We start from the raw sequence: 13,874 nt of genomic DNA, 5'->3' as shown, positions 1-13,874 counted from the left end.
TAGATATGATGCTTCTCAAGAGAATGACTTCATTGGCAGTTTGGAACATTTCTCAGCAGGTTGTGAATCATTGGCGTTTTTTGGCTGGGCCTCGGGCCCTGATTTCCTCCGAGTTGACGCTGCTGCCTTCTGTCCATGACTGATGTCTCATCCACAGCGTTGTCCAGCAGAAGTTTTATTTTTAGTGGGACTCTGGCAGCCCGGCCAAGCTTAATAAGGGAAAGGCACGTCGGGCGTCAGGATCTTCTTTCGAGACGGTACGCTTCCCCTGACAAGAGACTTCCAACAGGTGGCCATGCGACCCAAACTCCACCCTCCACGCACCCGTCTAATTGTGACATTTTTGGCAGGGCTTCTCTCGGAGGAGCGAAGCCCCCCGCCTTGCCCCGCGTGGTCAGCAAATCCACGTGGACGCGCTTCTTAAAGGGAGCCGCTTGCTGTCGGTCCTGCTCTTCTCTCGCCAACGGGGGCAGGAAGCGGACTTGGTTTTCGGGACCATTAAGTCAAGGTTCACAGTGGACGAGAGGACGGTAGCCATGAAGTGGGGCTGGGCGATATTGGGGGTCTTTCTCTCCTTGGGGGCCCTGGTATCCTGCGAAAATGGCCTGCGGATCCCCGAGTACGACGGCAGGGATCGCGTTCACGACCTCAGCGCCAAGAACTACAAGTCCATCATGAAGAAGTACGACGTGATGGTTGTCTACTACCACAAAAACGTGCATGGGAACCGCAACGCCATCAAGCAGCTCCAGATCGAGGAGCTGGCTCTGGAGGTGGGTCGCAGGGGAGGACAAGGGGGCCAGGATTTGTGGATGCCTACACAGAACCAGGTTCTTGAAGTGCCGTTGGGATTTTTCGCCCGTGGAGTTTCCGTTCCAATCGGCACCTGGATACAATTCGAGCGCTTTCTACTTTTTATGCTAAATTTACTAAATGACTGAAAGAAATACACCTTCCACCAATCATTTTGGCAACGTCAAATTTAATTCAAATACAGATATCTCAAGTACATAGGACTTGTATTTTATTATTTTCCACTTCTGTGTTGATGTGGCATATTTATCTAGCTAGCCATTAGCAATTAGCACTGGGTTTGTTTATGAGGTCTTTCTAACCTTCTATTAAGACAACACGTGACATCACAGCGCTCATCTGACAACCTCCAAAACTCGTCAGATAAATACAAATATTAGCTTATTGTCTGCAAACAAAAGGAGGGAAAGTAAAACAAAGTGTGTTGTAGGCAACATGCTAATGCTAACTGAGTTTTTGCGTTGAGTGAGTATTTTTACAATTGATTCTGTTTTTTGGCGTGCTGGGAGGAAAGTCAGAATGTTGCTATGGTAACCAAAGCACATGCAGGGTGACCAGCAGAACATTTCAAACTGTCAAATTTCTTTCTTTCATTTCTTTGTGCTAGAAAAAAAAAAAAGATATAAAATTGACAGCCCCTTTCCGTGACTTTTCTTTCCAGATTGGAACATAAGTAGTCGCCAAGCTGAGGTGACAGGTGTGCTTTTGTAGTTTCGTTGACACCTCTGTGAGATGCTCAGCAGGGCATCATTTTATGAGAATTAAGTTTTATTTTTTTGAATTGAAATGGAAATGGGCCAGACTTTGAATTAGTGGTTCCATGGACACATTTCTCTTTACGTGGACCCCCAAAATATGGAAAGTATTGATTTCTAGCACATGCGCGTTGCTCACGGATTTGGCGTCTAAGTATCAGATGATGTAAGCAGCCCACAGTTAAATTTAAACCGCTGCTATGTGAACATTAGCTGCAAACACAATTTCAAGCGCAGTCCCATCGACGACAAAACGGTTCCGTTTAAACAATGTTAATGCGTGTTGGAAGAGAAAGTCATTTGCACATCGGGGGGGGGGGGGTGTTCAGAGTCACCTTGCAGTCACCAAATGCAAAGTTGAGGGCTTTGGTAACCGTGACAACCACGCGACTCAACCTTGCAACAAGGCCAAGGTGACATCACCCATTTGGCAGTGAGTTTGTGGAGCAGCTTGTGTTGCATCATCTGCCCCGCGTGACCTCGCCGTCAAGTCCAATGAGGAGATTTGAGGCCTCCTGAGTAAACCCGGACCAGAAAACGACAGCTGCTGGCCAGTCTCAGTCAGGCCACTGTGTTTATGCTCAATCATAGATTTGCATGCGTCTTTCATGATGTTGCGTAACAGTCGGCAGGACCCATTATTAATTTACCGTGTGTGTACAGCTATTTAACTGTGACTGTGTATACAGTAGATAAGCACATCCATTCACAAAGCTACGTAGATGGGCCTACATACGGTGGTTCAACAATCTAGAAAATGTCTCCAAATATTACCATCTGTCCATCTACAGAAGATAAGCAGATGCTGTAAGTTTTGAAATAGCTACACAGGGCTACAGCCTGGTAGAGTGACAAAAATCTACAAATATGTCCATAAATACATGTACTGTTTACACACGGTATACAAGTGTGTATGTATTCAAGTCAACTCAATGGATTTCACACAAGCAAAGACAAAGCTAACAGCTAAAAGCAAAAGTAGCTTACCAAAATTGCTAGAAGTACGTTAACAAGTTATATCAACTGAAAAGTTTGAAAATGTTTCAAAGTAAAGTCAGGCAAAAAAAAAAAAAAAATAGTTCAGAAAATGAATAAATGAAATATACATAAAATATATGATCTTAATCAAAAATATGGTTTAAAAAAAAGCACATCTGCATTTTTAAACATTTTATGATACGTCGTTGTTATAAATAACATCTTCTACCTGAGGATAATGATTAATGTCAAGAATTTATCACCATTATGAAATTTGTACAAAAATAAACCAAAATTTGGAAGATTGGCAAATTGGCACTTGAATGCGGAAGCAGAGCCGTGTGGAATGAGACTTGTGAGTGTGTCAGTTGCGTCTTCTGCGAGGAATGCTTTTCTGCTCCCGACGTGCCTTCTTCAAGACCTTAAATAGCTGGGGAGGGGGGGGGGGGGGGTTGTACCCTCACCTCTCCTCCAAATACCCCTGTTGCTCGCTGCGGCGCACTAACCTGCAGGTAGTGAAGCACCTGTTGCGGTGCCTCAAGTTGTGCCCCTTGCCAAGAGTTTCCTTTCTCTTGTGCGTTCTTGGCAGTTTGGCAGGAGGGGAGGAGGGGGGGTGCGTGACGGGGGCGGCTGTCAATTGTTGGCTCTGGTTTCACTCCAATTTAGAAAGTGCAAGGCAGCAGTCCAAAGCTTTTGCTTTTAAGGTCTCGAGGTGGACAAGAAGTGACGCCCAGGAAGTTTGCGGAGGTGGCAAAAGACGGATTGATCAATAAAAACAAAATGAAAAAATGGGGGGAAATTGGAATGTTGTACCAAGGCCTGATTTTCTTTGGGCTTCATCAGAGGCACTTGAAATGGTGGCAGGTGTGTCCTTTTCATTTAATATGGGATTGAATGTGATTGGTTGATTCAAAACACAGCCGCATCCCCTTGTTGTAATAGGGTGTGCACACTTATGCAAGCGCATTGTTTTAGGTTTTTTTTTTTTTTCAATTGAGTCGCACAGGTTACAAGCCATTAATGGTGGATTTTTATTATTTTTTTAAATGATTGTTCCCATTTTCTTTTTTGACAAAAATTTGCCATTTGAAAAGGGTTGTGAAGACTTTTAGTCCAACAGCTCACGTCCAACCATCTTGCTCCTCCCCCATCCGATGCTCCCTTCTCTTTTCTCCACAGCTGGCAGCTCAGGTTCTGGACGATCTTGAGGATAAAGATATTGGATTTGGCCTCGTGGATGAAAAGAAAGACAGCGCCGTGGCCCAAAAGCTCGGTAGGCTTCTCTCTCGCTCGCTCTTCTTGATGCTCCGCCCAACTCATTGTAATCCACCGCCAGGCCTGGATGAGGTGGAGAGCGTCTACATCTTTGCAAACAACGAGATCATCGAGTATGACGGCGAGCTGGCCGCAGACACCCTGGTGGAGTTCCTCTATGATGTAAGCACAAAACGGCTGGCCTGCATTCAGAACACGCTGAGCTACAATGCCGGAAACGGTCTCCCAACACTGGACGCCTTCAGGTGATGGAGGAGCCCGTGGAGATCATCGATAACGAGCGGGAGTTGAAGGGCTTCCACAACATGGAGGAGGTCATCAAGCTGGTGGGCTTCTTCAAGAGCGAGAAATCTCCTCGTAGGTGAACGACACAAAGGGACGCCTGAGCCGCCGGCAGCGTCCTTTCAACCCTGACGTCTTTTGCAGATTTCATTGAATTCGTCGACGCCGCTGAGGAGTTCCACCCCTTCATCAAATTCTTTGCAACCTTTGACCCTAAGGTTTGCAAAGCCTTCCTGCTAGCGTTCGGAGCGCAGAGATTGTAAATCGGTGTATCATCCGAGAAGATACGCTGATTGTGTCTCAGAGGTTCCTCTCTGCCTGGCTTTAGATCGCCAAGAAACTGAAGCTGAAGATGAACGAGGTGGATTTCTACGAGCCCTTCATGGAGGAATCGGTCACCATTCCTGGAAAGCCGTACACCGAGGCTGAGCTGGTTGAGTACATCGAGCAGCACGACAGGTACGACGAGCTGGAAGCTCAAGCCGATGGACAAGCCGGTCACCGTGTCTCGTTTCCTTTGTTTCAGACCCACTTTGAGGAAGCTGGAACCTCACAGCATGTACGAGATCTGGGTAAGAACGTCTCCAAAAGCGCACTTCTTATCTTCCAAATGACAAAGCCCTCCGAGCGTTTATCGGCTTGAAAACACTCTCACGCCAGGAGGACGACATCGACGGCGAGCACATTGTGGCCTTTGCAGAGGAAGATGACCCTGGTGGGACTCGGATGCGTCCGCCCAACTGGACCTAGCGAGCCTATGTGACTCCTTAGTTTGATTTTGGACTCCTTAGATGGTTTTGAATTCCTGGAGATCCTGAAGGAGGTGGCACGCGAGAACACGGACAATCCGAACCTGAGCATCATCTGGATCGACCCCGACAACTTCCCCCTGGTAGGCGAACCCAGTGCTTGAGAAGAATCTCTCAACCCAAAATGTCGGAGAACCCAATGTCCTCAAATGCCTGATGTCCGCTTGTTCTCAGCTGGTCCCCTACTGGGAGAGGACCTTCGGCATTGACCTGTCATCGCCTAAAATCGGCGTGGTCGACGTGGCGGACGTAAGCGATGGTTGTTGTTTCTGTGCATGGAATTGGACGGCTGATGGCGCTCTTCTTCCTCTTGGTCTCCTGCATTTGCCAGGCGGACAGCGTCTGGATGGAAATGGACGACCACGACGAAATGCCCACGGCGGACGAGCTGGAACGCTGGATTGAGGATGTTCTCTCAGGAAAGATTGACCCTGACGATGATGACGATGATGATGACGATGATGATGACGACGATGATAACGATGATAACGACGATGACGACGACGACGACGACGATGACGATGACGACGACGATGAAGACGAGGAAGACGATGACGAATAGAAACATCCCGACAGTCTTTCACTCCTGTTGTTACGTAGAAAATTGTTTGAGACAAAAATCACGATGACAACGATGGATAAAAACATGGTGCCCATCTTCCCGTCCACTCGTAACAGTGAGGAGGATTTCTCCTCTCACTCCCCCGAGTGGGTCGACCACTGGGAGGCGCTCTCTCCCACCACTGAATGAAACCACGGGTTTGCCCGACAAGCTGACTGCCGCTAGTGTTTTGTACCTTGATTCACATGACCAGAGCTCAGAAACATACGTCAGTGTGTCAAAAATAAAAACAATAAAAAAACACATGCATAAAAGAAAGAAAATTGCTCGAGTTGTAAAATGACCCTAAAAAATCTGCCACAAAATGTATTTATAAAAGTAACTGTTTCTGCTCTCTCATCCTAAATAAAAACTAACTAAAAACAAAAGAAAAACACAAACAGGCCTACTTGTATTTATTCCTCCTGTAAACTGCGCACAAAGGGGAAATCATGATTTCATACTCTGTCAAGATATGAATGTTTATGTTACGGTTATTTATTGATTATGGGAACACCGTCTTTAACCAAGCTCCTAACTCATTCTACTCGTGCGCATATAAAAGTCAACTATTTTCTTATGTCCTTTGTCGTCACCTGTTACAAGCCCAAGTTATGATCAGCAGAAAGCTTCGAAAGCAAGCAAAGCTAGCTAGCCAGGTTGAATTAGGATTTCATTTTTTTCTTTACTTGGTTACTTTGTGGAGTTGACTCGGTACGCTACTTTTACTTTTCCCGACCAAGTACTGAATCGAAACTTCTCCCTAAAATATTTTGTCGTCTCATTTTAGCTTTGCTGAATCAGGGTTTTCTCTGTAACGGGACAGATTCCGACGGTGTCGGAAGCTTTGTCACAGCAGTACAAGTAGAAAAAGGGCAGAATCTTTTCACTCAGCCTCTCAGTGAAAGTGTAAAGGTGGGTGCGCGCTCTGACATCGTAGAATGATATTTGGCCCTCCTCGTAGTCCACGTACACACCGACCCTCTTGGGTTTGGGCTCGAGCGCCAATGAGAGCGGCGGGACAGTGGACACGCGGTACCCGTGGCCCTTCTTCATGGCAAGGGCCCAGTAGCCGTGGGCGCTGCTCACCGAGATGCGACCCTTCCTCTTGACGGACGACTTGGCCACGCCCAGATACCAGTCGTCCTTCTCTCCGACTTGGACTTCCCAGTAATGTCTGCCGGAGGTGAAGCCCTCCCTGCCCAGGACGATGACCACGGTGTCGAAACGGTCGGGGTGGTCCGGGAGGTCCTGCCACGCCCCCAGGTGACGCACCTGCCGCCTGTCTTGGGAGAGCTGCAGCCACGGGTTGGCGGTGTCCGGGTCCAAAATCACATCCTCTACAGAAGGAACGATGCATCGTTAGTCAGGAAGTGTGGAAGCAAATGGGGCGACGTGACGCGACGGGGCATACCTGTGTACTTCAGAACCTTCTGGATCTCTGTAGGAAAAAAGAAGCAAAATAAAAGTGCCGATTGTGGTATGCATTGTGAGCACACGGTCACTGTTGATTGGATTTCCGTCCGCTAGGCAAATAGTGCCGCATGAGACAGAACGAGCTCAAGATGGACACTACTGGAGAAAGGAAGCTTTTATACACAAACCCTCATTGCAGGGGACAAAAGAAATGCTTATGATGCCGCTTTTAAGTTAAAAGCAGTTGATATGGCTCTTAACATAGGAAATAGAGCTGCTGATCTACTGTAGAGTGTTCCTCCGGCCGCTAGAGGGCACTGCGCTATTGTTGATGACATCTTGTAGTGCGGTGCGGCTTAAAAAAAAAAAAGGTCAGCGTATCTTAAAAACAAAAAAACAAAACTACTTGAACAAAATGAAATTTTAGCTGGTGCGTCTTATAGTCCGGAAATTACGGTAAACGATCCTTTCCAACACGGAGGCGGTACCTCGGTCCGCCAACTTGTCCACCATTTGCTTGAGAGTGCTTTCCAGTTTGGACACGGCTGTCCTGATCAAGCCGACGCTGACATCAGTGGGAACGTTTGTGTCGGTCCAGTCGTGGATGGACGGGGTGGCGCTCATAGCTGGAAAGTTCTGGAAAAGAAAATGTCCCGTGAGTTTTTTCAATTTTTCTTCTTGGAGAACTCTCACCCACCTTCAAGAAGTGAATGTGGTCGGTCCTGTCCATATTCTCCAGGTCAACGCCGCGCCTTCGCAGCATTTCGATCTCCCGCTCCAGTTCAGCCACCAGATCTTGGGCACGGCTCTCCGTGCGCTTCCGCTTCTCCTCGATGGTCGCGACCACCTGGGCCTGAGTGTTCTGGATGGCGCGCACCAGGTCGGAGAAGACCAGCACGCTGTCTTCTGTCTCTCGCTTTGCGCTCTCCTGCCGTCATAAGGCAAGAAGTCAGAAGCAGCTCAAAGAATTGCGAACGTGTTCTTACTTTGTTGAGCTCGACTGAGCGTTTGATGTCCTCCACCTTCCTTACTCTGTCATGAATTAATTGCTGCACGTCCACCTGGATCTTCTTCAGCTGTGCCTGCAACAACAACACAAGTTAAGTTGACCTGAACTCTGAGTTGACTTCCAACGAGGAGCCGATTCCCGGAGTTGCCGATTGGAATCAGTTTGATGAACGCAACCAGCTGGCTTTCTGGAACAGGGCCACCTCGGTTTTCACGTAACCCGCTTTGTGAAATACCTCCCGGGTCTCGCTTTGACTCACCCTTCTCTCGGTCCATTCCCGCTCCACGGGGACAGTGTAGTGTGCCCGGTGGTCAGTCTCTGTGCACAGGACGCACACGCACGTCTGGTCTTTCTTGCAGAAAAGCTCCAGGAGGCGCTGGTGCTTGGGGCACATGCGGTCCTCCATGTTGGCCACAGGCTCCATCAGCTTGTGTTTGGTGAATCTGGCGGCGTGCAACTTAAGGTGCTCCTCGCAGTAGGAGGTCAGACACACCAGGCAGGACTTCACAGCTATGGGACGACCGCTGCCGAGGCAAACGTCACAGAGGACCTCCTGCCAGGGCGGAAATGCTGGATGGGGAGATGGTGGAGACAGAGAGGCAGACGGCTCCTCAGGATGCGATCCGGTTGTCTCCGCTGCCTCGCTTCTCCCGTCGTCATTTTCCCCGGTCTTCATCTCCTCTTCACGGTTGTCCTCCAGAAGCCTCTCCTCATCCTCCTCCTTGCGCCTTTCCACAGTCCACCGATTCCCTCTTGCGGCCTTCCCCGCCGCACTCTTCAAGCGCATCTCCTTGAACTGCTCGGCAATCTCCCTCAGGACGGTGTTGACGCTCAAGTCCGGCCTCTTGTAGAAGGACTTCTTGCACATGGGGCACTGGTACAGCGGGCTGCTCTTCCAGTAACCCAAAATGCACGTCTGGCAGAAGTTGTGTCCGCACGGGATGGACACCGGGTTGGTGAAGACGTCCAGGCAGATGGAGCAGTGCACCTGCTCTTCCGAGAGGTTCCCAGGGGACGACATCCCTGCACGGCGGAGAGGCAGCGTCATTTTAACCCCGCGGCCTTTTTCCCACCTGCTGTGACAGCGACGTTGTGAGGGTTAGATGCGGAAGTGGCACTGAAGTTACGCGTGTGCGAGTCACAAGTCTCAAATCTTGCTTGACCTTCAAATGAATCCCAAACGACTATGGCAAAAATCAAATCACACGTGACAGGAAGAGCAACGCAGTGCCAAGTCCTAAAATTGTGTCTGACCCCCCCTTCCCCACATTTAGGCAGCCAGCTGGCAGCCGGACCAAAACGGAAAGACACGACGACTCGCTGATCACAAGCCGGGCCGCATAATGAGCAGCCCTAATCGTCATGGCGACTGACAAGATTAAATGCCAAAATCCAAACAAAGAAAAAGCAGAAGACAGACTTCTCATAAAGTCAGGGAGACTCACCAGTGGCTTGGAAGCTCGGCAGTGCACTGACACGTGAAACCGGCTGCAAGCGACACACACCTACGACCCAAAATACATCCCCCCCCTCCCCTTAACCCAGATACACGAGCATGGAAAGGCCCTCGGAAGGGCAAGCACTGTGATATTGGTCCGGCATCAACAAAAGCAAGTCGGAATCACCGTATGTTTTGATTTCTGAGCCCGTAAGGGCCAAGGGTGTCAAAGTCATTTTTATCGCGGGCCGAAACGTAGTCATAGTGTCCATTACGACTGTCGACCCAAATAAATGTATGAATGTCTCATACCATATAAGGCAGTGGTGGCCAATACGTTGATCGCGATCGACCGGTCGATCGCCAAGCCACTATTGGTTGATCGCATGATATTAAAATGTTTTTTTATTTTTTTTCCTTCATAGGGAATGGGAGTAGGACTTTTCTTTTCACGATGACATACATACTTATATATATATATATTATTATTATTTTTTTTTTTAGTGGGTAGATCTTTGTGACTTGGTCATTTCAAAAGTAGCTCACGAGCTGAAAAAGTTTGAGCACCCCTGATATACAGTATAGGCTACACAGACGAGTTGGAACTGTTCAAATTTTTACAAAGATGAATGGTAATAATTGGTAGAAACATCTCAACTTTTTCTATTAATAATTGATAGAAACATTTATTCGTTAAAAGTGAACACAATTTTAGCATAAAGTCGACCCGCAATTTAGGCCAAATCTAATTGTGCTGCGGGCCAAAGTTTAACACCTCTGCGCGGAGACTGTGAACTTTAAACTCCAAAGTCCATCTGAGGCCAAAACAGCGCCATGTCGTCCATATTGAATGAATTTTGTGTGAGGCAAACATCTTTATGTCAGGTATGTTTGACAGGTGTGATGGCGAGAGGGGCCGTGTTCTTGCCCTCCTGGCTGAGGCAGGGACTGAAGATGGGGTACACATTTTCAGTAAAGTTGTGAGCGAAGGTGTAGAGGTGCAGGCGGGCCTTGGGGTCATAGAAAGAGATTTGGCCGCCTTCGTAATCCAGGAAAATTCCCACTTTAGCGGGCAGGGACGGCAGCGTGAGAGGAAGGCGGGAGGTGGCCAGCGCTTTCACTTGGCCGTTCTTCAGCCACAAGCACCAATAGCCGCCGGCGGGACTCAACGTGATTTCGCCTTTGCGTCGGGCCGAGGCGTTGGCCACGCCCAAAGTCCAGGAGGTCTTACGGGCCACGTCCACCTCCCAGTAGTGACGTCCCGAGCTCAGAGCCTCCCGGCCCAGGACGAAGAGGGCCAGGCTGAATCGTTTGGGGCCGTCGGAGTGAGCCGTCTTGCGTTCCTCGTACCTCACCTGGCGGCCGTCGTCCGACAGCACCAGGTTCTTCTGGGCGGTGGCTGGGTCCAGGATGACCTCACCTGAGCAATACAATACAACTTTGAGACTGACGGGCAATTCAAACGGCACTTGAACGTGAGTGACTGGGTGAGAAGCGCCATCTGGTGGCCATATTTGAACAAAAGTGACTCACTCGCGTAGTTCTGCACCTTGCGGAGCTCTGAGGGTCAAGACAGAGGCTGCGTTACACACAAGGCCAAACCACAAGTTTCCGTTTGAAAAGCAACAGAACCGCTTGTCTCACCTTTGCCGTAAAGCCTCTTAAGCTCTTCTTGAAACTTGTCAACGAGGCCGCTGACCGATGAACGGATGGTCCCCAGGTAGAGGTCCGTGTTGATGCTCACGGCGGACCAGTCGGTGAGCTCGGGAAGTGGTGGCAGGGTGGCCATGTGCTGCACGGAGCAAATGGGAATGATAAACAACCACAACAGCAACGTGAAACACATACATGATTCACGATTTTTCAAGATTCGCGTCCGTGACCAGGATGACTGAGAATCTATATACTACAGACACAGTTCTGCATTGGTGGCATCTTTGTATAGGCAGAAGTAGTCATTTGCCGCCATCTGTTGACATCAATAGGCAATTACAGCACAATAGAAAGTTGGCGCAGCAATGACTTTGATAATGGCCTACCTGCAAGAAGACCACTTTGTCCTTGTTCTGGGCCTGGGTATCCAAATCATGACTCCGCCTCCTCAGCTGACTAAGTTCGTTCTCCAGGCCTCGCGCCAGCTCCTGCGCGTGGCGCTCGGCCTCGCGCTGCCTCGTGGCGATGAGCTCCACTAGCTCGGCCTGACTTTGCTCCACTAGGCGCTGCAGTTCGGCAAAAACCTGCCAGCTCTCCTTCAGCTCCTTCTGGGCGCTGGTCTGGAACACACACAGTGTTTACATTGTGGATTGTCTTCTGCGGACAACCCGAAAGCTGAATATCAATAAACGGTGACTCAACAGGAGGTTGCACATAAACAATCTCATGCAGATGAATTGCCTCCATGGCGGAGGCAATTAAAAGTTCAACCCTAACACCAAGACACTCCTCAGGTCTACGCAAACAAAAGCACGCAAGGCTTTGCTCCGTACTGGTTCCACTGGTTGGACGAGCACATGTGAATGCCTCGCGAGCAGCACGATAAAATGGAACAGGAAAGGTTTCAGGGCAGTGCGAGGTACCCACTTTGGTGTCACCTACAGCACCGGAGTGGAATGATCACAAAGTTTCTATCACTCCAACTGGATAGATTTTAAATGTGGCAGTGAATGAAGGATTTCAGGAAATATTTGTATACCCGTCGGTCTTTAAGAGGTCGGGGAAAATAAAAGCCGCACCGCAGTTTGGCTTTAGCCAAAGGTGCTACTTCTCAAACAAGCTGGCAGGTAAACAAGCTACGAGCTTGTTTACATCCCGGTTGATTAGTAGCACATGTGGCTCTAGCTAAACTGTGGCAGGGTTCTACTTTCTGGACCTGGATTTGACACCTCCGTCACCAGGTAAGACTAACCTACGCATATGGATACTGAGCAGTAGGTGAGGATTGATTGACCTCTGACCTTGATGACCTTAATGGATTGCTTGACTTCCTCCAGCTTTTTGGCACGCTCTTTAATCAGGTGCTTCAGCTCGGAGCGTTTTTTCCCCAGGCTGCTCTGTGGGAGAAAGACAGCGCGGTCACGTGAGGAGGATGATGATGATGCTAGAGGATGATGCCGGAGTCCGCTTGCCACCGACCAACTTCTTCTTCCACTCGTGGTCTGCGGAGACCACATCGTGGGATTTGTGAGCAGTCTCCACGCAGGCAGAGCAGATGCAGATGTGATCGGTGCGGCAGTAAAGCTCCAGAAGACGTGTGTGCTTTCTACAGATCTTGTCCTCCAGGTTGAAGGTGGGCTCAATCAGTCGATGGGACGTCAGAGTCTTTACCTGGAAATTTAAGTCCAACGTCACGAGACAGGAAGTCGGTGGGTGCTTTTGAAGCCCCTAAATGTTACCATTCCTACTATGACTACCTTTTTATGATGTCTCAAATGGGTTTCGCAGAAGGACCCGGGACAGTTGACGCACGACTTGTGTGCCTTCATCTTCCTCCCGATACAAGCGTCGCAGGGAATGTCTCCGACCCGCGCAAACTCGCCGGTGTCATAGCTCGCCGATCCCGTCTCGGAACTCAGATTGAGCGCCGAGGCTCGCGTGGACGCCCCGGGCGATTCGGCCCCGCCAGCCAACGCCATCCCCTGGAACTGAGATGAGATCTCCGCCAGGACCCTGTTGACGCTCATCTCAGGCTTCCTGCTGTAGCTCTTCTTGCACATGGGGCACAGGAACTTCTTGCTGTGGTTCCAGTAGCCCTGCAGGCAGGCTTTGCAGAAGCTGTGGCCGCATGGCGTGGACACAGGCTCCACAAACACTTCCAGGCAGATGGAGCAGGTGAACTGGTCCTCGCTGAGGCCGCGGCCTCCTGGAGAACTCACGCCTGGAATCGAGGAGAGGAACTCAATGTCCGGTTTGAAAGTTAGCATTTGTCATCACTCTCAAGTCAAGCAGGAAGTAGCACGTGAGGAATGTCGACCGACAGGAGCTTCCACCTGGTGGCGCAAAATCCCTTCCTTGTGGAATGCAACTCAATAACAAGTTGGAATTTGAATCAAGAACCAATCTTGTGATTTACTCTCCCGGGCCCAAACGACAACAAAAATACACGACTATATGTTAGTACTAAAAGATCGTTTGGGTTAACAAGCTTCGCCACACAGGTGTATTAAACATGACTGTTGATTTGAGGCTAAAATCATTTGCCAAAATATATATTTTTAAATACTTTGGAGGTGAAAGATAAGTGAAAGAATTCCATCATCCCCCTTCAAACTCACTCTGCATGCTGTCCCGACGACGCTCACCCCGGCAATAAAGCCGACAGGCCGCTGCCGATACTCACGGAAGCTCCGCGGCCAACCGGGGCCCCTCCCACGCCAGCTCCGAGGGCGGCGTCCTGAAACCAGACACCCAAAAACACAAAATCACTTGTTTGCTTTTTCAAAAGGTATTGTAGCTGCTTTCCACATGAGCAGCAGTCGCTGACAAACACACCTGGGAAGGA

General features: G+C 49.3%; 3 protein-coding genes across 5 annotated transcripts; 1 reads left to right on the top strand and 2 right to left on the bottom strand.

The window, feature by feature from the left end:
- The first annotated feature begins 370 nt into the window (after positions 1 to 370).
- On the top strand, positions 371 to 5,914 carry casq1b (calsequestrin 1b). The gene is made up of 11 exons (XM_061294325.1): positions 371 to 773; positions 3,726 to 3,819; positions 3,883 to 3,983; positions 4,067 to 4,178; positions 4,248 to 4,321; positions 4,432 to 4,562; positions 4,630 to 4,675; positions 4,764 to 4,818; positions 4,895 to 4,995; positions 5,087 to 5,161; positions 5,244 to 5,914. The coding sequence occupies exons 1-11, from the start codon at positions 537 to 539 to the stop codon at positions 5,472 to 5,474; spliced, it is 1,257 nt and encodes a 418-aa protein (XP_061150309.1). The 5' UTR covers positions 371 to 536; the 3' UTR covers positions 5,475 to 5,914.
- On the bottom strand, positions 5,913 to 9,470 carry si:dkey-46i9.6 (E3 ubiquitin-protein ligase TRIM58). 3 transcript variants are annotated; one of them, XM_061294275.1, is made up of 7 exons: positions 9,384 to 9,470; positions 8,198 to 9,014; positions 7,916 to 8,011; positions 7,627 to 7,857; positions 7,418 to 7,565; positions 6,928 to 6,954; positions 5,913 to 6,853 (listed from the first exon to the last, which is right to left on the bottom strand). In XM_061294275.1, exons 2-7 carry the CDS (start codon positions 8,984 to 8,986, stop codon positions 6,300 to 6,302), a joined length of 1,845 nt encoding a protein of 614 aa, XP_061150259.1. In that variant the 5' UTR covers positions 8,987 to 9,014; positions 9,384 to 9,470; the 3' UTR covers positions 5,913 to 6,299. The 3 variants fall into 3 exon arrangements, with proteins under 3 accessions (XP_061150259.1, XP_061150265.1, XP_061150248.1); XM_061294281.1 differs by having other exon boundaries at positions 8,198 to 8,961; positions 9,384 to 9,461; XM_061294264.1 differs by lacking the exon at positions 9,384 to 9,470 and having other exon boundaries at positions 8,198 to 9,362.
- Positions 9,471 to 10,029: 559 nt separating this feature from the next.
- btr12 (bloodthirsty-related gene family, member 12) lies at positions 10,030 to 13,787 on the bottom strand. The gene is made up of 8 exons (XM_061294292.1): positions 13,648 to 13,787; positions 12,787 to 13,250; positions 12,509 to 12,700; positions 12,331 to 12,426; positions 11,416 to 11,649; positions 11,021 to 11,168; positions 10,910 to 10,936; positions 10,030 to 10,796 (listed from the first exon to the last, which is right to left on the bottom strand). The coding sequence occupies exons 1-8, from the start codon at positions 13,652 to 13,654 to the stop codon at positions 10,258 to 10,260; spliced, it is 1,707 nt and encodes a 568-aa protein (XP_061150276.1). The 5' UTR covers positions 13,655 to 13,787; the 3' UTR covers positions 10,030 to 10,257.
- Positions 13,788 to 13,874: the final 87 nt, after the last annotated feature.

The sequence above is a fragment of the Syngnathus typhle genome, linkage group LG1 (genome assembly GCF_033458585.1).
Source record: "Syngnathus typhle isolate RoL2023-S1 ecotype Sweden linkage group LG1, RoL_Styp_1.0, whole genome shotgun sequence".
Classification (NCBI taxonomy): domain Eukaryota; kingdom Metazoa; phylum Chordata; class Actinopteri; order Syngnathiformes; family Syngnathidae; genus Syngnathus; species Syngnathus typhle.
This window is presented reverse-complemented; position numbering and strand designations above follow the sequence as displayed.